Source organism: Tasmannia lanceolata, unplaced genomic scaffold (genome assembly GCF_043159265.1).
Source record: "Tasmannia lanceolata isolate RefF3 unplaced genomic scaffold, GAP_Taslan_0.1 ptg000015l, whole genome shotgun sequence".
NCBI lineage: Eukaryota > Viridiplantae > Streptophyta > Magnoliopsida > Canellales > Winteraceae > Tasmannia > Tasmannia lanceolata.
Window position 1 is genome coordinate 63,657,875 of NW_027518692.1, and position 27,859 is coordinate 63,685,733.

At 38.4% G+C, this 27,859-nt stretch overlaps 2 protein-coding genes across 2 annotated transcripts; one reads left to right on the forward strand and one right to left on the reverse strand.

Moving 5' to 3' along the window:
• On the reverse strand, positions 1-8,785 carry LOC143892991 (Met-10+ like family protein). Its single transcript, XM_077397913.1, has 10 exons — positions 7,808-8,785; positions 7,246-7,344; positions 6,345-6,464; positions 6,064-6,230; positions 3,457-3,527; positions 3,196-3,338; positions 1,624-1,735; positions 841-959; positions 623-753; positions 1-280 (listed from the first exon to the last, which is right to left on the reverse strand). Exons 1-10 carry the CDS (start codon positions 8,672-8,674, stop codon positions 274-276), a joined length of 1,836 nt encoding a protein of 611 aa, XP_077254028.1. The 5' UTR covers positions 8,675-8,785; the 3' UTR covers positions 1-273.
• Positions 8,786-10,592: 1,807 nt separating this feature from the next.
• On the forward strand, positions 10,593-27,748 carry UBP14 (ubiquitin-specific protease 14). The gene is made up of 20 exons (XM_077397914.1): positions 10,593-10,911; positions 11,009-11,180; positions 12,589-12,701; positions 12,791-13,127; positions 18,444-18,538; positions 20,258-20,391; positions 20,494-20,550; positions 20,660-20,737; positions 20,884-20,938; positions 21,021-21,059; positions 21,986-22,066; positions 22,782-22,980; positions 23,068-23,125; positions 23,236-23,358; positions 24,613-24,701; positions 24,850-24,939; positions 25,091-25,267; positions 25,411-25,544; positions 25,841-25,973; positions 27,300-27,748. Exons 1-20 carry the CDS (start codon positions 10,804-10,806, stop codon positions 27,476-27,478), a joined length of 2,451 nt encoding a protein of 816 aa, XP_077254029.1. The 5' UTR covers positions 10,593-10,803; the 3' UTR covers positions 27,479-27,748.
• Positions 27,749-27,859: the final 111 nt, after the last annotated feature.

Consider the following 27,859-nt stretch of genomic DNA (forward strand, 5'->3'; position numbering starts at 1 on the left):
TAAAAGTATTGGAAGAATTTACTTGAAACAATAAGGTAGACAAAAACTTTCCATCTCCAGGTTATTGAAGTTCTATTATAATTAATTATTCTAAACAAAAGAGGATAGAAGCATATAACCGTCACCAGGCAAGCGAACTTATCCGAGGAGGCGTTTTTAGGGAAGATTAATAATCCTTCTTAATTGGCATTCCAATGGCGTGACTTATATGGCTCCATCCCATCTTGCGGATTCCTTCTTTCTTTTGGAGGTGGTCAGAATACATCTCTGCTTCTAGGCCCTGTTTGGTTTGCAAGAAAAAAAAATATGACAGTTTTTTCTTTGGGATTTTTTTCCTTTTCACGTCTTAGAGGAAAGCGATATGATTGTGGTTAATTTAGAAGGATATTAGCACAAATTGAAGGTTCATCTAAGTAAAAATTGAATATGGCTGGTTCAAGTTATTTTTTTCATGTGTAAAAAAAGTAGCAACTTTCAGAAATATTTACCTTTAACCCTCTAGAGAGAACATGGATTGCATTCAATTGACTTGCCCATTTCTAATGGTAATCTTCAACATGCAACTAGAGCTACCAATCACCAATAATTACAAAGGTACATTTGAAGATACTCCAATTTTTACCTGTCTTTTGCGAAAGCAACAATTTCTGGAAGGACAAATGATGCACACAGCATCCATTTTCCAGGAGCGACGAGCCTAACTCTATGCATCTCAACATCCACAGCCGTCTCAGAGAGTGCATTTCTTATCCTCTGTAATGTAAAGCGAACTACGCAATTAGAAGAAACCAAAAAGAGAGAGAAAGAAAAAGGCAAAAGTAAAGTAGGGACGGAACGTACCTCATGAAAATCGAATTCGGGATCTTGAGCCTTGGAGAATCCATAGACATGAATCTTCGGCAAGGATGAATCAATCATCTTAGCCTTGGATTTTCTTCTAAATATGCCCCTGAATGAGTCTACACAAGAACATTAGAAAATAGAGAGATTAGTTGACGCTTTAAGAAAATTGTGGCCATGATTCATCAAAACCTTTTACAAAAAAATAGCAGGTTATATACTCAGAAAGCAATAATCTAGGAATTCATCTCAAGAGATCAACTGAATTTTTTGAGTCCCGATTCTCTTCAGATGTAAAGATGTTCAATTTATACCTCCATGGTCGCTTGGGTAGAAAAATATAGGACCCCTCCATTGCAGTCAGAGGGTTGATGTTTTTAGCAGTGCCCTATGAGTCCACAATTTTCTATAACACGTTTATTACAATGCTAGATCATATTTATATCAAGGGACAGAGATGTTGGGTGATCTGGACCACTTCTGATGGACCACCATCAGGTGACACAGTGGGCTCTGATCCCAAGCAGAACGAAAATCTCATGACAATGCACTAGATTTGTGGGGTCCAACTAGATCCAGCACTGATCAGTATACAAGTGTGCAACAAATATGGTGGGGACATGACCACCCCATTCACGAGGACAACTTCAGCCTTTTAACACGGTTCTTCTTGATAAGTTAGAAAACAGCTAAATAAAAGAATAAATTCCAACTTCTCGGTAAGAAAAAGTATGAATGCTGTATTGGAAATTTAAAAGCATAATAGGACTAGAATATACGAACCAAGATACTCTACAGCATCATTCGGCAAATTCATAACCACTTGTGAGATAGGTTCTACTCTTTGGCTCGCAAATATAGCATTGATGAACCTCCTACCATCCATGTTAAATACCTGAGAGGTGATGAACAAATTTATTAGCACTGCAATCCCAGAAAGTTAAAATTTCAACAGAAATAACGACTGTACAGTAAAAAAGACAAATGTAACTGAGCATCAGCAATACTGAGGAAATAATGAAATATCCATCAGAAGTGCAAGTCACCTGATATCAAAGGTTCAATCCTACCAGTTGGCCAATGCTCAGACGGATACGAACCAGGCATACTGATTGATAGGCCTATAATTTTCTTTTTCGTTTTTCTTTTTCTTTTTTTTCATAAGGTCCAAAAATATGATTCATGCATGATTCCTACCACGATTCCTGTTAAACTTTTTTTTTTTTTTTTGAAAAAAAAGTTAACTTTTATTATTAATGATTTTTGAGATTTTGTTTCACAAATCTCTAGGGTAATTGTTTTTTAATTTCTAGTTCTTGCATTCTATAGGAAATTGGTTTACAAGCAGACATCGAAGGCTGGAATAAAAACCCAAATAGATGCATTGAAAACATAAAAACCCAAATAGATGCATAATTTCATTGATCTACCCTCAATTAAAAGCATTAAACATTAAAGGCATCAAACATTAAAGGCTGGAATAAAATAGAAAAAAAAAAAAACAAACCAAAAAAAAAAAAAAAACAATAAATGGTGAAATATGAAAATGACCGAAACTAACCCTCAAATGTCTCCAAAAGCATGCATACTTAATGAACAAATCATGTTTTTGATGATTTACAAATGATACCGAAAAGGGGGTGAAATTTAGATCATTTGCCTCAAATAAAAAAATCCCAAAATCCATTGATTTGCCTTCAATCTATCAATTCATGCTTCAATTTCTGTTTTTCAAGTAAAGTTTACTAGGATGTGGTCATAGATCCCTTAATCCCGGACGAAATGGTTGAGAATAGTCAGAAATTGTAAAAAAAAGTGAAAAGAATGAGCTTTAGGTTTTTCTTTCATGAAACCCAGATATACGTGCATTTGACAAACATGGCAACCATCTTCGGGGTTTAGGTTTTTCTTTCATGCAACCCCCATGACAGTTCCTAGTCATTCCAAAAAATATTGATGTATATATGTTGCACCCATCTTCGGTACCTATATATTTTTCGTTGAATGGTATCTTCAGTACCTAAATATTGAAAGTAACAGCTAGACTTGTGTCATACACAGTAACTCATGCTCACATCATAACCAATATTTGAATGTGAAAAGACGGGCCCCGACAGGGTCTGCCACATTTAAGTATCGTTGACGACCAAAGACTAATACCATATAATTATATGACTGCTTGAAAGGAAAAAATAGGTAAACCAGAAAGCTACTAAAAACTTCCCTCTGATTAACTAAAGTACTGGCATCAGCAGTTTTTGAACAGATTATGTGTTTTAGGGAGTCAACTTTCACATAAATGTTGGTTAAGCGAAAGATTGAGCTATCAGAATATTGGTAGTTAATGCGCATTACCTCAATTTTTCTCTCGAGCTTGTTGAGAACAACGTTTTCTTCCAGATATTCCACAGCAGAAGGATTTAAATCATTAGCATATACATGCTTTACTTTCTTTGCCGCGGAAATGGCTATTGGACCAACCCCACAAAAAACATCACCTGTTTAATAGCAGGAATACTAAGAGTCATGATGATATGCTCAGGAACAAATACTAGAATATAAAGAAACCAACAAATCTAAGTTATGGGATTCAAATATGCTTAGAGAGGAAATTACAAACAACATCTTTGCTTGTAAAGCTGTTAACGAGCCTTTTTCTTTCAGTCGCCAGCCTTGAGTTCCAATAACTGCATAGGAGAAATCAGGACAAGTGTGTCACTGTATTGCCAATCTAAACATCTAGGAATATAGTTCGCAAGGAACCAAAAAAAGTAAACGAAGGTGTTCAAGTATAAAAGATAAATAACGCCTTTCTCCAACAGCTTAAGTTGTTGGAGTAACTGGTAGTTTAACATGGTATCAGAGCCAAAGGTCTCGAGTTCAAACCTCCTGGAGCAAAAATCCACATGCGATGGTCAGCCCAAAGTGGGACCACATGTGCCACGTGTTTGCCAAGTGGGCTACACGTGCGGGGGAGTGTTAAAGTATAAAAGATAAATAACGCCTTTCTCCAACAGCTTAAGCTGATGGAGTAACTGGTAGTTTAACAGAAGGTATAGTCACTATCTAAATCCATGTATAAAAACTCGGGTTCGGACGAAAAACTGGCTGGGAAAAAGGGAGACGACTCGGACAAGAAACTGATTGACGTGATCAACTTTTCATTAATTATTGATGCAGTCAATTTCTCATTAACCCGGGCAAGTCAAATGAATTTTTGATTGACAGGGCAAGGCAAAACTCGGAATCAAACAAGACCTCAGCAAAGATTGAAACCTCAGGGAATTTTTAAACAGTGATATTGAAACCTCAGGAGTTTTTAAACAGTGATCTAAATCACTAAACTAATACCAGATAACAGACCAGACCAACCAATAACTAAGACTGATCTGGGTTGGATGACTGATCCAATGTTGGTTAATTCTTGAGGCTATAGTTTGATTAAGAAAATATAATCAATGGGTCTATAAAGTCTACACTGTTGAAAGATAGATCGAGATGAAGTTTGGGATGCCTAGCTAAATGAGCAAGCCACTATATGAATGCCTAAACTAAACGAAGACCAGCTGATAGACGGAGCCCACGAATAAATAAGATTGCATGGGGTTGAATGATCCATCAGATGCTGGTAAAGTGCAGAGATAAGAAAAGAGAATCGGTGGCTCCTTATAATCATTTCAGTGGCTTCTCAATTCTCATTCAGTTTTCTGTTTGTAATTATATCACAAAAAATAAATCAGTAAATTTTTTGTCATTACCAATTTCAAAATATAATGGAAAATAATGAAGAACTAAGAAGAGACAACAAGAAATATTGAATTAATCTAATTGTGCATGAATACTAGACTAATAGTACTATATAACACCTATAAGAAAAAATCAGAAGTAGCTATAACATTCTATAATATAAATAAAAAAGACAAATGAATCAGTATGTAGCTTAAAATACATCCTTCTTAATTGAATATTGATATGGAGACTGATTTGGGGACCTGGAGTGGAGCCGAACTAATAGCCTCTTCACAAGTTAGCAATCTTGGCTCCTTGATTTTTGGCTTCTTCCCCTTAAATGGCAAAACTACCCCTCCCATGCCATGTGGCGTGTAGGGAATTGTTCGGTTCCACTCTAGGTCCCCAAATCGGTCTCCATAGCAGCACTCTTCTTAATTTAGTTTTTTCAAGGAATAATGGTCTCTGTGTTAAGCACGAGAAAGGCTGTAGCACAACAGTTGAAGTAGACTTCATCATCCAGTCTTCAGTTGAAGTCAAAGACCATTATGATACTAAATAGAAATGCAGTTCCTAGAGTGTGTTCTTTAAGGCAGAAGGATCTGATGTGCCACCTCCAATGCAAGAATAAAAGCATCTTATGTGGGGGCTATGAATTGAGCATTATCCTTTATCCCTTTCCAATACTCAGATAGTCCAGGCTTTTTGAAGGATCTGAGTATGATAGGTTGAGGCAGGAGAAGGGCAGATAAGCTCATGAGCTTCTACAATGCATGTCCAATATATGTGTCCAGTACATGCGTTTCACACAAGTGTCTGGCACACCTATTCAAATTCAACAGAGCAATTTACAGGGATGAGAAGATCTATCACAACTGCAGAGGTTCTTATTATTACACTATGATTTGATAAATTCGTGTGCAACAAACTAGCAGGAAGCATTTAAACCTGGACTTTACAAATTCCCACGTGCCTACTTCAACCATCATCCACTTATGGAACTTAAGGTTAGAACTAGGGGTGCAACTCGGGCCGTCCTGTCGGGTTCAGTTCAGGTCGGGTTTGGGTTGTGGGCTTGGGCAACCCGACCCAAGTAAAACCCAACATTTTTTATCAAATTTTTTTTTTTTGTAAGCTCGGGTTGGTTCGGGTTGAACTCGGGTCGGGTCGGGTTGAGAAAATGGTTCCTCAGGTCGGGTTCGGGTTGGCCTCAACCCGACCCGAGTTGCACCCCTAGTTGGAACAACGACCATTCACAAAGCAAATAGCCAAAACATCTCATATTATGCTCTTCAGTATGTAGGAAACAGAAAAAGTAAAAAACATATTTAATTTGAAAACATAATCCATTGTACTTTACTTCATAGGAAAACATGCAACCTGCTTCTGTTTGTGTATCAGCTCAAATATTGAAACTTTTTTTTATTTAAAAGGTGATTTTGAAGCATTTATCTCAATATAACCTCTCTTTGATTGGAGAGAAAGATAACATACACTCTTGCTAGGTCGACCTGGAAACGAATTCCGCTCTCGATCACTGTAGTTACGAGGGAATGGTTGCCAGCTAAAACTTCAAGATGCATTGTTCTGTAATAATTTTGAATAGAATCAATCTTATTAACAACTGTTTGTATCTTTGGCTTGTTCTTATCCAAGACTACCTGAAAAGGAAAATAACCGTCTGTTGTCAAAAGATGCATCCTAGGATAAACCTTTTGAAATTTGAGCTCTCACTATAATGTTACCATTTAAGTAATATTTGATAAATTAAGTACCTGAGCAATAAGTTTCTTGTAAGATAGGTGTTCATCTCTGAGATTGAAATGTGCAATGTGGCCAACTGTTTCAAAAGCTGTAGGAATAATAATACCCTTGGGTAGCAAGGCCTCTAATATCTGGAAGTAACACACAGGAGTTAGGATTCTGCACCTCAACAAAGTACAGTAATACAAAAATAAAAATTTTCTTCACAATCAGCATATCGTTCGAGAAACACACAAAAGTTGCACTGGAAACTTAGCATTCTCATCTGCAATCCTAGTATAGCTATTAACTGTGATCCATTAACTTGACTTTACGATCATTTTCTTTGGGACATGGAAGAGTGAATGGCTGTCCGTGCCCCGGAAGAGGAAAAAGTCACCGTCAGTACCCAAAGCAGTTAGTTAGCTTTCCTTGCCTTCGCATGCCAGCTTCGGCTTTCAGACAAGTAGCTAAGGTCAATCTATTCCCTTCCTTTTCCTTTCAGAGAAGACCCCTTCCGTATACAGTGTGTGCATGTGATACAACCACTCTGATGAAATAGGTTGTCAGCAACCTGTCTAAAAAAGGACTATCCCATTTCTACTCTCTTATGGCCATAATGAACAGTAAAACATCATTATTATTTTCAAAAGCACATGAAATATATTGTACATTTTGTCATACATTATATGTGTATGACAGTTCTTCTTTAATGATGAACAGAACCAGTATGTTTCCTGCCAAACCCAACTTAGTTATCAGAGTCCCACGTAAAGGTATGTGTTGTAGAAAAAATATTCACAATAAATGATTGTACACACGGTAACACACTAATGGGCTGATGCATAAATGTTAAGCAGGCTGCGAGAAGCATGAACTCCAAAACTAGACACTAGTATTTGAATAGGAAATGCGAACAAAAATGTTTAATACCTCATTCGATTGCCAGTAGTCATAAAATAGGGTAAGCCTACACTGCACAAGCTCGGCTATTGATGTACGGTGTTGCAAGATGTCCTCTGTTAACAAAGCCTGGAGAGAACAGATGGATGGGCACATACTGTCAGATTCACACTGTGGTAGCTGGGCAAATCACAATGTAAGCACCATCCCAAATTTGAATATCATTAACATTAATGATGTGCCTTATGTCAATCAATAACATAAATACCTTCATTAACTTGCTCGTTTGAACCTACATCGGAAGAGCACTAGAATACGAGAAAAACATATTGGAATTGTGCTACAAAATAGTGTTGTGGCCAGAATGCAATCCTTTGCCACTAATTTATACGTAATAACCAGCATAGATGAAGGCAGCCAGCATAATGCAGACCCAAACACCACCAGAGCTTAAAACTACCGATTCAATTCAGAATTCAAACAAAATCATATCAAACAGAAAAAACCGGAGAATTAACAAAGCAAGAATGCATTGTGCCGCATTAAACAATTCATCAAACATAGGAGCAACTCACAGTGTTGGAACAGCCACCTTAACGGCCTGAGGGAGTTCTTCCATGCTTTTCTTCGCATAACGTTCGTCCAAGAGCAGCAACCTTGTTGAACCTTTCCACCTCATGCCTTTGAAATCCTCTCCAATCAACCCGCTCAGATCCTCATCATCATCAACATCTCCCTCTCCAACAACTTCCACAACCGCAAAATCGTTCTTCCCAATTCTCTTTGTCGTTCTAAATCCGCCTCCCTTATTCTCCCTCTTATTCTTCTTCTTGATTGGCCGCGAGATCCTTGCAAGATTTCTAAAATTCAAGTAACCACGGGAATTGAACGACTTTGTTAGCTTTTCCCTGTACAAAACCGGGCTCAAACGCTCGCCCTCGCCATCTGCTTTCCCGTAAATCCTCCGATTCAATGAATCAAAGCTCTCATTGCCGTCTTCTTCGTTTTTCCGCCTCAATATTTTTTTGAAATCCTCTTCCATTTCGTCACCAGGAACCCTAGCAACGTTACGAACACGCGGCCAGTTCAAGAGATGGCCTCGCAGGCGGTTTTCTAGGGCAAAACATTGCTCTGCAGGGACTCTAATGGCAGCTATGTCAAAGACACGTGCGAAGCTCTCACGATCGATTTCAGTCTCTTCTTCTTCTTCTCCTTCTTCATCTTCTTCGGTGAAGGAATTTTGAGGAGATTGAGAAAGATGGTGCAGATTCGATAGTTTTAGGCCTTTTTTAAGGGATGGACCGTAGGTGAAATTGCCATCTTGGGCTAGGGTTAGGGGTATGTTTGAAGAAATGGAGGCGAAGAGAGGGAGGCGAGAGGGTTTGGAAATGATGCGATTGGCAGAGGAACGGGAGAGTGCAAAAAGAGGTTGAAGTTGGAGAACGAACTTCGTAGCCATGGAGGCAAAAGGCTTTTTCTGCTCGATTCGAAACAGACTCTGGTGGGAAGAAATCAGACCCGAAATCCTCTAACTACGCTCTGTGATCGTTTTGAGGATGGAACTTGTGGGTCACACATGAATAAATATAAAGTATGATGGGCCCACATATTTAGATGATCTAAACCATTCATGGTTGTGCCCAAAAATCTTCTCCATAGGGGTGAGCTAGAGGCTCAACCCCTCAACTGATAAGGGTTCTTCTATATTTGAACTCGGGTTATTGGATTCAGAGTCTAATGTCCTTACCACTGTACCATGGAACTGTTTGTTTATTATTACTATTATTATTCTTTAATAGATATCAGAATCAGCCCCAATCAACACTGCCAAGCAATCTTTGGTGATCGGATGCAACCAACGCTGGCCATGAAAGAGAGCCCAATTTCGAAAACATTTTCCATATAGTATAGAATAAGGTTTTAACTAACTTGGACCTTGTGCAGTTGTGGGCATGACAACTCAGGCTTTCCCCTTTATTCATTTTCAATGTATTTTAAGTTATTTAGGGGCCGCAATTTGGGTCGGGTCAAGCTTTTGCTAAAAAATGAATTGTAAACAAGGTCGACCCGACCTAATTTTATCGTAAAGGCTCAACCCTAATTCCCCAAAAGTAAACACGAGCGCACCTGTTATACAATATTGACATTGATCAGTGATGCGGTTTAGGAAAATATTGAAAGCATGATTGTACAAAAGTATTGTATGATACTGTAGACCTCGGCACTGAAATGGCATAGCCCAAAAATCTCTTTAATCACACCATCTTACCGTTTTCCAGCTTAAGTCTCCATTTGTCGATGGATGGTCTGGATTATTTGTTAAAATGTTGTCTTTAAGCGACTACCATCATCTCCACGGTGGGACCACTAGATGTATATAATGGATCATGGTGTCATAAAGTGGGATGCCTTCACGCCTTTAACTTCATCACACATCGTAACACAATGAGACACATATATAATAGAGGGGCACCCGCCTTTGGCTGATCCGGACCGTCCATCTAATTGATATTTGGATCTCGAATGAACAGGAATCAGATAATCCTAACAAATGTGGACGTGGACCGTCAAAAAATGCTATATAGATGAACGGTCCACACATTTGATTGAATATAGGGATGATATCCGATTTGTAGTGATTTGCGGGCCATTTTATATCCAGCGCTCGACTCAAAGTTGGGCCCACCTTGTAAATGTGGGCCTGTGGAGGTTGCTCCCTAATGAAGCAATTCTCCAATGCCACTAGACCTGGCAAATGGGTGGGTCGGGCCGGGTCAACCCGCGGGTGATGCAGGTGCGGGTCACACGGGTCGGGTGAGGAAATGACCCACATTTTTTCGGGTCAGAATTTAGGTGACCCGCGCGGCCCGCGGGAGGGCGGTATGGCCGGCACCGTGGGATGATCCAAACCGTCCATTAGATGGCCCACAAGCTAAATAGGTGTTGCCCCAAAATCATTTCAATAGGTTGATCCTAACCCTCAGATCTATAGAAGGTTAGGATCAAGTGATCAACCCTCTAACATTCAAATCGGAGGGTTGGGATCAACCTATGGTGCTAGCCATAACCTATTCAGGCATCAAACCCTTAAAAAATAGATTAGCATGACAAAATCACCATCCTCGGCATTAGAAAAAAAAGCTATCTAACTAGATTAGCATAACAAAATCACTACCCTTAAAAAAGCGACCTGACCCGACCCGTGTTTTTGCAGGTTGGGTCACCCGTAGGGTAATTTTGACGGGTCACTAAAACTCAGACCCGTGCCCGCAAATTTGCGGGTGGGTCGGGTCGACCCGCTCGGGCACGGGTCGCGTTTGCAGTCTAAACGCCACTACTTTTGCGTTCATCTATAAAAGTAAAAATTAGTCTACATAGAGTCATAGAGAGAGAGAGAGAGATTAGGAAGACGACTCGAAAATCGGATACCAAAACCAAATCTTTTTTTTTTGCTTTCGGCGCAAAAGAGGCGACCTGCAAAAGCTTATAGCTTAGGGCAAATCCCTTTCCCCTGTTCTCTTTTTTCCCAAAACCCCTTCTCTCCCTTTATCTCTCTCTCTCTCCAAAACCCTATCATTTTGCAGAGAGATGCAACCTCCAATGGAGTTGCTTCGATCGAACTTATCTCGAGTTCGAATCCCGGAACCTACCAATCGAATTTACAAACAGGAATGCTGCATTTCGTTCGATACTCCTGTAAATTTTCTCTATTTCATTTATCTACTTTTCTTGAATGATATAGATTTTCTATTTTTTTTTTCCGTTTTTCATTGATGAGTTATTGGTATTTCAGAAATCTGAAGGTGGATTATTCGTGGACATGAGCTCGTTTCTCGCTTTTGGGAAGGATTGTGTGGGCTGGAATTATGAGAAAACGGGTAATCCGGTTTATTTGCATATAAGGCAGACAAGAAAACTGGTTCCTGAGGACAGACCTCTCAAGAAACCTACGCTTCTAGCCATAGGTATTTGGAGGTTCTTACATTTACATGCACTTTTTATTTACTTCTTTTACTTTGCATTTCATTTTCTCTGTCAAGGAAATTGAGTTTAGGTATTCTATATCTATTGGTATTGCCTTTGTACCCCCATTCATTTTTATGTGATTTAAGGAATGAAATGATTCAATCCCATATCTGCTGATTCTTTGTTTCTCATAAATACTTTGTAAGCATTGGCTGTATAGTTCCTACAAACGGATAGCTATCTATTACAGTATATGATCTTGGTGTGCCCTTTAACGGACCGGTGACTGATGACTGACGTGGATTGAGTAGTGCTGTATGTTCTTAAATTACGCTATGCGCGCGCGCGTGTGTATTCGAATTAGTCGGTGATCTGTTTGCCAGGATGAAGTGATTGCATCCTCTATCAGATGATTCTTTGTTTCATACTATGAGCACACTCGTTTTATAGTTTCTGCAAACGGACATCTATAATTACATTGTCTGATTTAGGTATTCTGTGATTTCTGGCGAATGTTCTTAGTTCCTACATGGGTGCATGTCAACAATCTATGCCGGTGTGTCCTGTCATGGGCTTGTTTTTGAAGGAAAAAACCATTTATTGATAAAAAAAAAAGAAGGAAAATTACAAGCGCACATCGCCGGGGGGGGGGGGGGGGGGCAGAAATTGCCCCACAAAAATAAAATAAAATAAAACAAAGCAATGATCGGATCGCTCTCAAAAAAAGAAAAACCAAAGCAATGATTGGATGGACAGCCATGGGAAGGAATGGGAACAGAACAGTTTTTTTTTCCTCTGAAATTCAGGGAAGAAAATCCTTTCACGGACTTATGACGAGCTACATGGGTTGGGTAATGTATGTTCCGAAAATTGTACTGCATTACAACAGAATTTTAAAGACTGGAAGTTTGACCTGATTACCTGTTACTTCTTGAGTCTCTGTTTTTCATTATGAATGTTGTTACAAGCTTTACTTTCCCGTGCAAAGGGCATGCTGATTTTAGAATTCTTGTTTTAAAAGCTGGTTTGTTCCAAGGTGTAGATACACATCTAAGGTACTTCATTGACATGTATAACTGTGATGGGTAAGTGGTTCCATATGTTTTTTATTTTTTTGAAATGGGTGTTTCCACATGTTCTTGTTGCTAGCTTGGTCTCAATCTTCACTGCATTATGACAAAAATGTGCTTGTTTTTGGTCATAAATTATTGCAATGTATTTGGGGGTTCGATTAATCTTTTTTGGGGTATTTCATGCAGAAAAATGAGCACAACTGTGTTGTGTTTGTTTTATGGGAAGAGGTTCTTCTCATAAGATGTAGTAATGTAACAATTCAAAAAAAAGAAAGAAAGATTTAGTAATGTAATTCCATGATTATTTTCTACATCAATTCATTATGGTTTGCAGGTGTGGATGGGGGATTTGATAACCACGAACCTGAATACGAAGAAACTCACAGTATTGTAATATTGCCTGACTACGTGTCCCTTCCATTTCCATCCGTCGAGTTGCCAGAAAAGGTAGTTATTGTTATTTTGCTAATTTGAAGGCAAATTACTTTTGGCTGTAGGTGTTGAATCCTTATCCATTTTATATTTTATAATCGCAGGTAAGGTTGGCAGTTGATGCTATTTTAATGGCTGAGGGTGCTGAACGGAAAGAGCAAGTAGCAAGTTGGGCAGCTGATAAGAAGAAAGTTAGTATGCATGCCATGGATCTGCAACAAATTGACAATGGTGTCATTGTGCCTCCATCTGGGTGGAAATGTTGCAAATGTGACAAGGTTGATAATCTATGGCTTAACCTAACTGATGGAATGATCTTCTGTGGGAGGAGAAATTGGGATGGGAGTGGTGGCAATAATCATGCAATTGAACACTACAAAGAGACAAACTATCCTCTTGCTGTAAAGCTTGGAACTATAACAGCTGATCTTGAAGGGGCAGGTAATACTCTCTTGCATATCATAACTAGGAAGACTCCTTTTGGTACTCAATTTTCATTGTTAACAGGTTTTAGATGGCTTTTGTTTTGGTTGACTAATGCGTTGCTGCAACTAAATAAATTGATAATTGGGGCTATTTTCCGTTCTAGCCTTCAAGTTTGAAGGCTATTATTGGCTAAGTATGTATACAACAAAATTATGGTGATGTGACTATGGCATTATTTGTAAGGGTCTTTAGTCTATGTAGAGAGTTTAAGAGACCGGGTCATCGATGTGGAACATGTTTCAATAGTTTTAGGATGTGCTGGTGATGTTTTAGAAAGGATTCAATACATCTCACTTGCTAAATTCGGAATATTATTAATTTTATGCAACTGGAAATTTTAGATAATTCTTTGGATCTGCGAATGTATTTTATTTATGGAAAAATGTTTACTACTTCTAAGTACCAAAACACTTTGAAATTTATAAGCCATTTTAGGTTCTTTTTTGGCTTGAAGATGATGAACGCATTTCTTGGTAAAGCCACCCAGGTAAAGAAGAACTCATAAAGAAGAGTTGCTATTGTTGATAACTACAAGAATCGATTTCTTCACATTGAAGAGATTTCCCATCCTTCAAAGGGATCTGTTAAACATTACATAACAACTGGTATTAGAAAATATAGAGACTGAACTTCAAATTTATGATGCTTTAGGAGTGTGCACTTGTTCCAATTCGTGAATAAATCTATTTTCATATTGGTGTAAGCCCTGCAGCAACACATGTGGGGTTCCATGCATTTCAGGAGGCCCAATCTCACTTCCCTCAAAGCGGTGTTTGTTCCTGAATTAGTACATTAGTATTATCATTTTTCTCAATGGTTCGAATTAGTACATGTGCCCAATCTCCTATTTCATTTAAAATCTCTGTTGCCCACTGATGCAGATAATAGGCCAATAAGTGGCATATTTGCCCATTAGGATTTATATTTTCATATTATTTAGTTTAGGAATTCATTTTCCATGTTATTTTAGTTTCTAGGAATTTTATTTCAATATTTACTTTTTAGGGATTCTTAAATTAGGCAGTTTCCTTATTTTAAGAACTTCTAATTGCCTATATATAGGCCTTATGTAGTAGAGATTATTAACTTTGATTGATATTGAATAAAGATTCTTCTCCTTCTAATTCTGGTTTTCTTCTTCCCTCTTCTGATTTTTTCTCCTCTCCCTAAATTCGTCTATTCTTCTCTTCTTTTTCTACTTCTCCCTAAATTCGTCTCTTCTTTAGGTTATTTTCGTCTCTTCTTCCCCTATTCTTCTATTTCTCTCCCCTTTCCTCAATTTCTCTTCACGGTCCTACATCAATTTGGTATCAGAGCGAAAGATCCAAGTTTCCAAACTGTCTCGAGCCGCAAAATCTCCATCCTTACCTCTTCTAATATTCCCTACAGATTTTTCAGAAGGCACAGAGATTTCTTCAAAAGGCCGGAGTTTTTTTTTTCCTTCATAGGAAAAGGCACGGAGAGACGATTTCAGTCCGAGAATACGCACAACAACAACATTCAGATTTAACACAAAACGCATCACCTAAACAGCCGCTTCCATCTCACCCTACACCTATCTTCCCTTCTCTGTTCAGCCACCCAAAACCATTACCATCACCCTTTGAGGCTTTTCATCGAACACCTTACAGACATAAATTCATAATCCTCGTCACCCCTTTCTTTCTCAGCCCTACAACCGAGCCGTACTAACCACCCAGAAATCAGTCTCTTTCTATCGCCCATTATCCTTTCTGTTTACCTAAGCTTCTAGGTGCAGATCCTAACCTAAAACCAGTCCCGAGCACCATCTATCTTCATCCTTCGAACCCTGAAATTGTACAGCACCTTGCTGCCCAGAAATTCACCCAAACCTGCTGAAAATTTTCAGCCAGAAGCCAACGATTTAGAAGCCCAAAGCAGCAGGTTTTCACCCTCTTTTTTCACCCATATACACGCAAATCAGTTTACCCAAGCCCATCTCCTTCACCCTTCCTTGCCTATTACCAGACCTTTTTTTCTCAGGCCACCAATAGAAACCCATAACAGACCTTTGCTTTATCTCTAATCTTCTGTACATCTTTACCCAAACCCTATTTCTGCCCAGTTGGTTCCGTGAAAGAGGAGGAAACTCACGGATTTCCTTATTCTTTCAGCACGTAATAAGGTAAGTGTTTCATCTTACCAAAATTACTAAAGAGGAGGTCTTTAAATAAAATCTTACACTCCATTCTATTGATATTTCCACTCTCTTGCTTTATTTAGTGACTCACTTAACTTTTTAGTCGGTGAGTGAAACAGACACAACATAAGAAACAAAGAAAGGCTTCTTTTCACACCCCCTTTATTCCCTCGGGCACCCTCTCTTCCATTAGTAATATTAGTTTAACCCCCCTATTTTTACTTACGTTTTCACGCGAGTCTGTCAAATGTCAAGTGAAGGGGGAAAAAAAAATAGAAATTGAATTTTCTTTTTCTTTCTCTTCTCATTCTCTCTCTACATTTTCTCTCTCCTCTCTCCATCACATTTTATCTCTCCTCACATGAGCTATTTCCACTCAAAATTGGCCCTCGACCTCAACACGCATTCAGCCTATTTTCAGCAGCGGACCGTAGTCTTCCGCACAGTTTCAGGACCCATCTCAGCCGTTGATTGCACCCATTCTTCCGATCATTAGCTTTCACTCATCCGATTTGAGATCCGAGACAGGTGTTGTGTTCCTTTCGACATGACAAATAAATCAGACGATTGATTTTAGTTTTCGACGCCGATCCCAATGGCTCCGCCCTATGTTCCATATTTTGATGGGTACGACGAAAGCTATTGGAATGGCTGCACTCACTTTCGATATTATGAGGATACATGTTTACGTTGGATTGATGCTCTAGACTCATATCATGAGTACAATGGCCATGATCACCGCCAGACTATTTACTGGGCTAAAGAAACTGTGCGACGACAAGCCCGATGCTCATGGAGCCACATTGAAACGAACCGTCGTAGAAGACGTGAACAGCCAATCTGTCGCTGGGAGGATGTTCGTGATGCATTTATGAATATTTATGCGCTCGACTATTTGAATCAACAAAGATTGAATCGTGAGCAAGAATATAGTGTTGTGTAGTGTTGAAAGTATAGTCGAAGCCCTCCTTGAACGACTAAAAGAAGACCGTCATTATATATGCGAAGCTAAAATTATAGCTGAAAATTCACTGCGTCGTATACATGAGCAGAGATAGCTTCACACTTCTAAGGCAGATATTGTAGTAGATCCATGTGAGGCTTTTCTGTTGACAGAGTTGATCGAGCATCGTCCTGAGTCAGAGCCGAGTGAAATGACTGTTGATCCATTACTTGAGACCGATGATCGCGAGCATATTACAGATGATTGCCCTATATTTATGCTGATTGATCAGATTGCGGAGACTTGTGCCGATACAGATGAACTTGTTCCGCAGATTGATCATGAGGTCCATCAGCCTGACATCACTGCCCAAGCTTCAGTCCTAGACTATGATTTTATCATTGATTCTACTGAGCCTGATGAGATAATAGCGGATGACTTCCATGTAAATTCTCCTGTGCCTACTGAGTTACCAGTTGATGTTGATTATGTGGAAGATGTTCCCCGATTGGTACCACCCATAGCTGTTTTGCCGATCATGTCGATCCAGGACCGAGTACATTGTCATCTTCCCAGCTTCCCTGATTCTCACGAAAGGCGTGTATTTTGATGATTTTGTATGGATGCTTTCTTCCATATTCCGTCGCCAGCCTTTCAGATCGCTTTCATTGCTGTCTCGAGCATTAGCCATCAGGATTGCTTCAGACAGATTGCGCCTCATTCTGCTTCATTGGATTATTTTCATATTTGACCCAGGCAGACTAGAACTCGAGGGCGAGTTCTTTTCAACCGGGGGAGAATGATGCAGATAATAGGTCAATAAGTGGCATATTTGCCCATTAGGATTTATATTTCCATGTTATTTAGTTTAGGAATTTATTTTTCATGTTATTTTAGTTTCTAGGAATTTTATTTCAATATTTACTTTTTAGGGATTCTTAAATTAGGCAGTTTCCTTATTTTAAGGACTTCTAATTGCCTATATATAGGCCTTATTTAGTAGAGATTATTAACTTTGATTGATATTGAATAAAGATTCTTCTCCCTCTAATTCTGGTTTTCTTCTTCCCTCTTCTGATTTCTTCTCCTCTCCCTAAATTCGTCTATTCTTCTCTTCTTCTTCTACTTCTCCCTAAATTCGTGTCTTCTTCAGGTTATTTTCGTCTCTTCTTCCCCTATTCTTCTATTTCTCTCCCTTTTCCGCAATTTCTCTTCACGGTCCTACATCACCCACCCAGGTAAAGAAGAACTTATAAAGAAGAGTTGCTATTGTTGATTACTACGAGAATCGATTTCCTTACATTGAAGAGATTTCCCATTCTTCAAAGGAATCTGTTAAACATTATAACAACTGGTATTAGAAAATATAGAGACTGAACTTCAAATTTATGTTGCTTTAGGAGTGTGCACTTGTTCCAATTCGTGAATAAATCTATTTTCATATTGGTGTAAGCCTTGCACCAACACATGTGGGGTTCCATGCATTTCAGGAGGCCCAATCTCACTTCCCTCAAAGCGGTGTTCTCAATGGTTCGAATTAGTACATGGGGAAAGTGATTGTGAGCGGCCCCTCATATAAGCTTATATGAGGTGACCGCTAAAAACTTGGTGGGCCCACATTTTTGGGGTGATCCGAACCGGTCATTTGATAGGCCCTGACTTAGATAGAGGGTGCCCAAAAAATCAGCTACATAGGATCATCCCAACCCTTCAAACTGTGGAGGTGAAAGAGGGGAAAATGGGCGGGTATAAATTTGCCCACTTACCCGTCCATTTCCCCCCTCTTTCACCTCCACAGTACGAAGGGTTGGGATGATTCTATGGAGCTGATTTTTTGGGCACCCCTTATCTACTGCAGGGCCTATCAAATGACCGGCTCGGATCACCCAAAAAATGTGGGCCCACCAAGTTTTTAGCGGTCACCTCATATAAGCTTATATGAGGGGCCGCTCACAATCACTTTCCCTTTAGTACATTAGTATTATGATATTATCATTTTTCTCAATGGTTCGAATTAGTACATGTGCCCAATCTCCTATTTCTTTTAAAATGTCTGACGCATGCTGATCTTATTTTATTTTATACTCCACATTTTTTTGAATGTGCAGTCTTCTAAATCCAAGATAATTTTAGGATTAATTATTTTGAACCTATTGTGGCAGTTCAGATGTTTTCTCTTATCCGGAGGATGAAAGTGTTGAGGACCCATTGCTAGCTCAACACCTGGCTTTTTTTGGCATTGACTTTTCATCATTGCAAAAGGTTATGTCCTGCTTTCATGAAGCATTTATTTGCCTAACATGTCGTCTTCAAGTTGTACATATATCAATGATTATTGAAAAACTTGCTATATCCATGTTAACATCCAAACAATTTACCTACCAGAATTACTTAGCCATCCTTGCGATTTAATAAGGGATCTTTACTTCCTATGATACACGTCTACTTTCTATGATTATTGTTCCTTAAACTATTAATGTTGGAAAATATTTTCTCGGATGGTGTTAGCAATATGATTGGGCATTTGACATCATTTCTTTCTCTCTCTCACTATCAAACGTGCTTATCTATCTATCTATCTATCTGTATATATAGATGGGGAGATTTTAACTTGTCACAGTCAGTGTATGATAACAAGTCCTGAGCAATTTTTGGACAAAATCTTCCCTTATATTTAGACTGGTGATCGCTTGAATGACTACTTTGTAGGCATGTTTTGTTCAAGTTATGACACTGCAATATTTATAATTATTTGAGACGTGTAACAGCTCATAAGAGGTCTTGTTGAAACTATCTTTTATAATTTACTGGCTGAATGTGTTTTACATGTTGGTCAATTTTACAAGGGTAAGTGACATGAATGTATTTTACATGATGGTCAATTTTAGAAGGATAACAAATACGTTTCACACAACCGGACTAAAAATTATTATTTACAAAAAAGTGCATTTTTTCAAGTTACATGCAACATCTTTTGGGTGTGTTTGGATCTGCATAATTTGAGTGCAGACGTAAATCTCTTTACCTGAAATAGATTTATAGTGAAATCTTTTACACCATTTGGATGCATATGCTGTTTCCTGTGGAAATCAATTTACACTGTTTGGATGGCATCCAAATAATTTCACTAGAATACTTAAATAATTGTCTATTGATAAAAACCTATGATTTATCCGAAACTTTGAATTTTCAGCACACATGTTTAGTCCTTTCAACACATGTAAATGTATTGCATGAACTGTTATACCTAATGTGGGCACTTCATGACGTTATTGTACTGTGTCAAGTGAAATACTATTTATTATCAAATGGTGGTGTTTACCTCCCCTTTTATCATTTACTAATATTTATTATCTCTTCTTTAACTAATGTTTGGTGTTATCCCCCCTCCACTAAACCTAAAACGCTAAACAATAACTTATTTCAACTGTTGGTGGAGTGTTGTTTGTTTCTCTTCATTTTCAAAGAGCCAATAATAAGTTGCTGACAAAGGAGGAGCGTTGTTCCTTTCAAAGAGCCAATAATAAGTCGTCGATAGAGTCGATTATCTGAATCTAATGGGCATTTTACTAAATCCATATGGTATTTTCTAAGCAATTTCACGGAAAACTATTCTGCAACTCACTTCTGCAGGAGACAACAGCCACCTCAGATGATTTAAATGAATATGACAAAATCTTCTAAAAAGTGAGCCTGTGTGGCTGTTGTCTCCTGCAAAAGTGAGCCGTGAATTATGAGTCTGAGTCTAGATTCTGTAGAAAATGTGAAGGAGCATCTACACCCGTCCTCTATCCAGCGTTCACTATTCTTTAAGTGGCCACCTTCTGCATAATATTTTCCTCTGAAACATAGATAGGGATGCGTAGAACTTATATGTTCCGACATGGATCCAAGTATCTTGCGAATATCACCTTAGCAGTTTTCAATGCTAAGGCATTTTATCATCCAAGTGCATGAGGGGAGTAAATAATTTTGTTTCAGACTGAAATGACAACTGCTGAAAGGGAGCTTGACCAGAATACCAATTTTGACTGGAATCGCATACAAGAAAGTGGGCAGGAAGTTGAACCACTTTTTGGACCGGGCTATACAGGACTTGTCAATCTTGGAAACAGGTAATTTTTTTGTCTTGAAGCTGATGTAAGTATTTGGATGCTTTTTTTTATAACATGTTTAATATTTAAATGCTATTTGGTTTTTCATGTAATTTTCATCAGTTGCTATTTGGCATCAACCATGCAAGTTGTGTTTACAACACGTTCTTTCTGTTCAAGGTCAGAATCACCACATTGGAATCCGTTTTCACCCAACAGGCTTTTAGTCAGTTGTCAGCTTCTGATTTTATTTTTTCCTTTGATTTGATTTGATTTGATTTGTTATCAGATATTATGAAAGCCAGAGTTTGAAAGCAGCATTTGGGAATGCTCCAGCTGATCCAACTGTAGACTTGAACACACAGTTGTAAGTAATCAGTGAACTAGTTTTGATCTGAAAATTAAGGGAATGAAACTAGTTTTAAAAAAAATATTTTTCCAGTCCTTCTAATGTTTAAGTGAACATGTGACATAATTCTTGTTCTAAGCGACTTGATGTTTGTTGCACAACAGAACAAAACTGGGGCATGGTTTGCTGTCTGGTAAATACTCAGTTTCAGCTCAAGAGGTATGTAAAAGCAATTTGATTTTTCGTCATCAGCTTATGTTATTTTGTCAGGAAGGATAATATTTTCTTTACTCTCAACCAGACTGATATGGGAAATTCTGCAAACTCAACTTCGAGTGCTGTAAGTTCTCTTGGTAAACTTTTTGACCTTCTGCTAAGACTGCTAAAATACTGATGGCATCTGAGAATTCAGTTGGTCAGTCTCATCTGCAAACATTTGCTGAAAATTGTATGATTTCTTGTAAGAAAATTGTCTTTAATGAGTGATTATCTTGGGAGGTAGAGTAAAGCAAAGAGTGCAATTTGTGTTGGATAAAACTTTTATTTTTGAAAGAGAAAATGTGTTGGATAAAAGTGCCAGAGTCACATATTTGAAAATCCATTAGTGTGCAAGGGGGCACTTCTGAAGCGGCTTTTTTGTGTGACTCTTTTCTTGTTTCTAAAATGAAAATACTGACAGTTGAAAATGAGCAAGGTTGTCAGTACAGTGTTGAAAAGCTATATGTTTTCAAAAAAAAAAAACTAATATCTACCGACAAACACTGGTGAACAGTGTACAAACCAATAATCCTAGCTTAACATAGCGACACCATTACTTGTTTAGGCCTTAGTGGTAAAGATGGATCAATTATTGAAGAGATTGGGAGTTTTCCATGATTTCATTCTTCAAGCTGCGGATCCACATTATTAAACCCTTTTTTTCAACAGTTGGGTGACATTTGCCATGCAACGAATATGGTTCCATCTAAAGTGTTGTATGCTGCTTTAGTTATGCAGCAGAAATTCATAATTTCCTTAAACCAAAAATTGGGTTTTAGGACGTCAATATTTTGGGAGAAAACTGGGTTGTTTGAAGCTTCTAGAATGTATGTGTGGATGGGGTGCGTGCGTGGGGTTGGGTAGGAGGAAGGGCACATTACTCATGAAGTCTACACACTCTTTCTATAGAGCAGTTATGTTCATTCTTATTGGTCATGCCTGCAACTTCTTTTGCTTTTTTCCTTTAGTGTCTTGTAACAGTTTATTTGTATTTCTTTTCTCTTTCAGAAACAGGAAGGAATACCCCCTCGAATGTTCAAGTCAGTTATTGCCGCTAGCCATCCTGAATTTTCTACCATGAGGCAGCAGGTATTCTTTTGCCCAATTTGAACTTATTTATTATGAACAGCGGGTTTTCATTTAGCGAGCTTTCTTTCTTTCTCCACCATATAAGTTCTCGAGTTTGATTCCTTTTATTTGTTCTTGAATCTGATTAGTGATTGTAATGCCGATAAACTTGTGCTTTGACTTGGTTTCAGTGGATGTAGAACCTTGAATGGGTACCTACAAGTGTTTGGTGGAATTCATGTAGAGTTGAACCACTCAAAATATCTTTGTAGTTTTCTATTTTTATCAATCTTTCAATTCAAAGGTTACTGATCTCAATTTAACAATTACATTTCATAAGCTTCTGAGCACTTTTTCTTTTTGGGAACTGGAGTAGTGAGTGAAAGAATGCTTAATGCTCTGTCCATTATATAAATCTCACTGAATTATATACATGCATATAATTCCTTTTTGGGAAGTGATATTTACGCCCCTTTTGATCACCAGGGACACCCAGTGTCAGTGTATCAATGACAAAAAGGAAACTAATGTACTTGATGTCAGAAAAATCCATTGGCTATGATTGCAACATACGCTGGCAATGGGTGTCCCTGGTGATCAAAAGGGGCGTAAATATCATTTCCCTTCCTTTTTTCCTTGATGTTGCTATGGATCATCCACATGATACATTAATATAACTTTCACTGCAATGCGTTATTTTTTTCTTAAATATTGGTTGCCATCAACTGTTTTGTAGGATGCCTTGGAGTTTTTTCTGCATCTACTTGACCAAGTAGAACGAGCCAATGCTGGAAAAACTGACTTGGATCCATCAAGGTGTTTCAAGTTTGGCATTGAAGAACGACTTTTGTGTCCATCTGGAAAGGTTGCTTACAATAGAAGAATTGATTATATTCTTTCTTTAAATATTCCGCTGCATGAAGCTACTAACAAAGGTATGTCCCTGCCATGTCAATGTCTGTATGGGAGTCATATTTAAAGATCTTTCTGGTTTCTAATGGTCTCTTGATTTGAGAATACAGAGCAGCTAGAAGCCTTTAATAAGTTGAAAGCACAAAGGAATTTGGAAGGAAAGGAAGTGTGAGTTATAAAAACACTTGACAGAGAGAACTTCATTTCCTGACTGCCTTACTCTTATTTGCACCACTGTCATTTCTAAATATTATACTAATAAGAACCAAATCTGGCAGAGCTGGTGATGAAATTGTACGCCCGAGGGTTCCCCTAGAAGCTTGCTTGGCTTCATTTTCTGCTCCAGAGGATGTATATGAATTTTACAGTACTGCCTTGAATGCGAAAACAACAGCTATCAAGTAAGCTCTATGCTATTTCTCACATCATATTTTAATGATATGTGTTAAAAACTGGTTTTTATTTTTATTTTCTTATATATTGCTGTTTTTATTGGAAGATTTTCATATCTATTTAATCTTTTACGTTATTTCAAGGGGAAATGATAAATGCGCCCCTTTTCATTACTTGGGACACCCAGCTACAGTGTATGTATGACTGGAAAGGGGCTGATGTACTTCACATTTGAAGGATTGAAAGGACCTGATTGCCACGTACAATGCAGCTGGGTGTCCCAAGTGATGAAAAGGGGCGCATTTATCATTTCCCTATTTCAAGGTGTGGTAAATTTCCTGTGTTTCATACTTCTCTAAGAGATAGTAACGAATTCTTTTGGATTAAACTCACTGTTGTCAGCCCACATTTGATAGCTTTCCAAATGATGCCATCTAATGAAAGTTGTTAAGCCATGTGATTTGTAGATAGTCATCAAAATTACTGATAGGATATACAATGCAAGAATAGGACATCTTCTGTAGTTGGTCATTGTAGATGCCCTTAATAGTCACAAGCTTTAATTGAACTTGCCAGCCTCTTTATTTTTATTTCCAGTAGTGGAAAGTGTTGATAAGCTAAAATCTTTCCTGTCTTAATGTGAAATGGTTCTATTTCTACTCTCTCATTTCAATAACTGCTCCTCCTATTTTTTCCATTTCTGATAATAGCTATGAATTAAGAAAAAGGGTGGCCCAGTGCTTGAGGCTCCCACTATTGCGGGGTCTGGGGAGGGGCTGCTTCCGTGACTTGAACCTGTGACCACCAAGGTCACAATGGAGCAACCTTACCCGTTGCGCCATAGCTATTATTCAATTTATTTTGATAATAGCTATGAATATGAGTAGAAAATCCCAGGCACAGAATTCATCAGGTTCACTAATTTTCTACTGTAGAAAATATTGTCCAAGGTTAATGACTCATGGAGGCATTGAACAACGAGAACCAAACCAGATTAATAGACTCGTCAAAACTGTGATTGATCCTCAATGCAAAAGTGAAGGCATAAATATGCACATCCTTGGCGTGTCTGATAAAAATAAAAATGACTTTCCTGGAAATTTGCTTCTGACATCTGCCATGCCTTTAAAGATATAAAAAAGTGATAAAAAAAACCTAGTCCTCTGAATTTAGATATAGAACACACGTGTAAACATCAATGCTGACTCTGCTGAGACTAAGTATAATAGTGAATCGATCTCTGATTTTTCATTTTTTTGCAGAACCACTGGGTTGACTACATTCCCAGATTATTTAGTGTTGCATATGCGGAAGTTTGTGATGGAGGCAGGCTGGGTGCCGAAAAAGCTTGGTACCTCGCCAATAGCTCTTACTTTTCTTTTACTATTTACCTAGTGGTGATATTATGTTCTCTGTATTAGCTTCTCAGATTGTAGAAGCTATTGCACTTGATCGTCATTAATCAGGAATATATTGTTATTTTTTCTATGATTTTTCAGATGTTTATATAGACGTGCCTGATATTATAGATATTAGCCACATGCGCAGCAAGGGTATACAACCAGGGGAAGAGCTACTACCAGAAGCAGGTCTAAACTCAGAATCATTGCCTACTTTCTCATTGATTGGCAAATATTTCCAATTTGGTCTGCTAAGTTTTACCATTACAAAAATTGGTCTGCTAAGTCTTGAAGAATGGTGTGTGACGGAAGTGCCACTAAACATTTGTGTTTTTTATAGTTGCTGGTGATGAGAAGATGGTGGAATCAATGAAGTCTTCTGCCAATGAGGATATTGTAGCTCAGCTTGCAAGTATGGGGTTTAATTATCTACATTGTCAAAAAGCTGCCATTAGCACCTCAAATGTCGGAGTAGAGGAGGCGATGAATTGGCTGCTATCTCACATGGATGACCCTGGTATTCCTCATCCATAATATGTGAAACATGAGTGTTGGTGTATTTAGAGTTGTATTTTCCATTGCATTCATCAGAAATGGCATGATAAAATGTTATTTGGATCTCATATTTGTTTTTGACTGGCATTGTGGATTCTTTTCCAGATATAAATGATCCTCTTTCACAGGAGTCACAGAATGTTGAAGTTCAGTCGTCCTTTTTCAATGAAGAGAGTCTGAATACATTACTCTCGTTTGGGTTTCAAGAAGATGTTGCTCGAAAAGCATTGAAGGCCTCAGTAAGAACCTGTTCCATTTAATTTCCTTTCAAGGATGTGCAGTCAAATGGAATCTCATTAAATTAGTAATAGTGAATACTATTAATGTGGTGCCATTTTTTTCCCTTTTGGGTTTCTTTTAACGAACAGAGTTACAGAAGTATGATAGTTTTAATTGGATTTGTCATTTTTGCCTACTTTTAACTTTTTTATGTGTTTTCCTGGATAGATCTTGACACAGTTTTTAGCTGCCTTTCGTGGGACTTAGTAGTGCTTCAAAATATTTAACTGCTCTGTTTGGTTCAACATTTTCACAGGGTGGGGATATTGAGAAAGCGACAGATTGGATATTTAGCAAGCCAGATATTTCCAGTTCAGTGGATAATATGGATTCCTCGTCCAGCAGTGCACATAGTACTGTTGATAAAGGACTACCCGATGGAGGAGGAAGTTAGTTTCTTTTCCCTTGTCTTTTATCATGCATATAAAAAACATTGGGTCCTCAGATTTGGCCTGGGTCCTGTTTCTATTAGTTTGCTTTTTCATTGATTTAATTTCATTTAGGCCCTATAGTATGGTTGCTAGAATTGTGAGAGCGCTATCCAATTGAGCTTCGTGCCTAACCTCAACTGTCCCAGGCATCCTCGCCATCATGTTTTAAAATTGAATTCTCAACTCAACTCTACTCAACAAAGCCTTTGTCCCAAACTAGTTGGGGTCGGCTAAATGAATCCTTTAGAAAAATTTCATGAAGAAGGTGAAAGGAATCTACCCAGCTCCAATCCGGGCTCTAGTTGGGTTCGTCTACGTGAATCATTTTCTTCCATTCTATCATCCAAGATCATGTTCTCTGTTATGTTCCTAGCTATCAAGTCTTTCCTCACTGTTTCTACCCAAGTTGTTTCGGTCTGCCCCTACCTCTTTTTACTCCATCAACTTGCATGAGTCACCTCTTCTCACTGGAGCATCCAAAGGCGTACGTTGGATGTGTCCAAACCGTCTTAAGCGGTGCTCTCTCATCTTCTCCTCTTGGTGTCATCCCCATGTTTTTACGAATGTCTTCATTTTTAATTCTATCTAACCTTGTGTGGCCACACATCCATCTAAGCATTCGCATATCTGCTACACTCATCTTATGCACATGCTGCTTCTTGGTGCTCTCTCATCTTCTCCTCAATTGGTGCCACCCCCACCTTTTTACGAATGTCTTCATTTTTAATTCTGTCTAACCTTGTGTGGCCGCCACAGTTGTAAATTTCATTTCGTTTAGTCCGAAATGGACGAAACGCTTCGGCTTCGGCCGAAAACCGGAACGAAATGACAAATTTCGTTTCGTTCCGGATTTCGGCCAAAATTGACCTAAATTTACAGAAATTTGATTGAATTTTCTGAAATTTACCGAAAAGTTTCGAACGAAAATATCCGAAATTTCGTTCCGGTGGCCAAAACGAAAAGGCCACCGAAACGAAATTTACAACTAAGGTGGGCCGCACATCCATCTAAGCATTCGCATCTCTGCTACACTCATCTTATGCACATGCTACTTCTTGGTGGCCCCCAACATTCTGAGCCGTATAGCATAGCTGGCCTCAGAGCTGTCTTATAAAACTTTCCCTTCAACTTTCTCTTCTATGAAATGGCCACCGTATAAGTGAATTATGCATATTTTTTTTTTTTGAAATTAACCTCATTCTAGGTAGCTTTGTTATTTAGCTAGGACTCTATGTATCAGCACAATTAACAGAGGTTGATACTCATTTTCACTATACTATGCAGGATACAAGCTAATGGCAATAGTGAGCCACATCGGTACTTCAACCCAATGTGGGCATTATGTCGCCCACATTAACAAAGGTGGGAGATGGGTGATCTACAATGACAGCAAGGTTGGGGCATCCATTGATCCCCCCAAGGACATGGGCTACTTATATTTTTTTGAGAGAATCAACAGCTAAAGTGCAGACATGGTTGCTTGATGATGAATCTCAGTAAAAGCCCGAGTTCTTAACAATGGAGGAAAGGATGCATGATTGCATTCACTTTGCTTTCTCGTTCATATTGAGAATCACTTCTGGGGCATCACTCTTTTTACTGAAATAAAACATTCTTTTAGCTTATCTGCTACTTTTAATATGCTCTTCATCGTACCTCTCTTGAGCTCTTTTGTTATGCCTAATTTCTGAACTCTAATAAATTGCATTAGGGAGGCTGTGGTTGGATTGTAAGCCTCATCATATTAGTCGCAACATTTTGCTGCCTGCAAGGGCGCTGATCATGGGGTGCAGATCCCAGTAAAGAGAACATGAAAATGTTGCCCAACATTAAATTCTGCAGTA

Bases quoted from the DNA above. Each gene is read 5' to 3' on its own strand.
- LOC143892991 (XM_077397913.1), bottom strand. From the start codon at position 8,674: ATGGCTACGAAGTTCGTTCTCCAACTTCAACCTCTTTTTGCACTCTCC. The intron at 3,339-3,456 runs GTAATTTCCTCT...GCTATTAAACAG, and splicing joins TACAAGCAAAGATGTTGTTT to GTGATGTTTTTTGTGGGGTT. The intron at 960-1,623 runs GTTCGTATATTC...GTTCTTGTGTAG, and splicing joins TGATGCTGTAGAGTATCTTG to ACTCATTCAGGGGCATATTT.
- UBP14 (XM_077397914.1), top strand. From the start codon at position 10,804: ATGCAACCTCCAATGGAGTTGCTTCGATCGAACTTATCTCGAGTTCGA. The intron at 13,128-18,443 runs GTAATACTCTCT...GTGGCAGTTCAG, and splicing joins AGCTGATCTTGAAGGGGCAG to ATGTTTTCTCTTATCCGGAG. The intron at 24,940-25,090 runs GTCTAAACTCAG...TGTTTTTTATAG, and splicing joins AGAGCTACTACCAGAAGCAG to TTGCTGGTGATGAGAAGATG.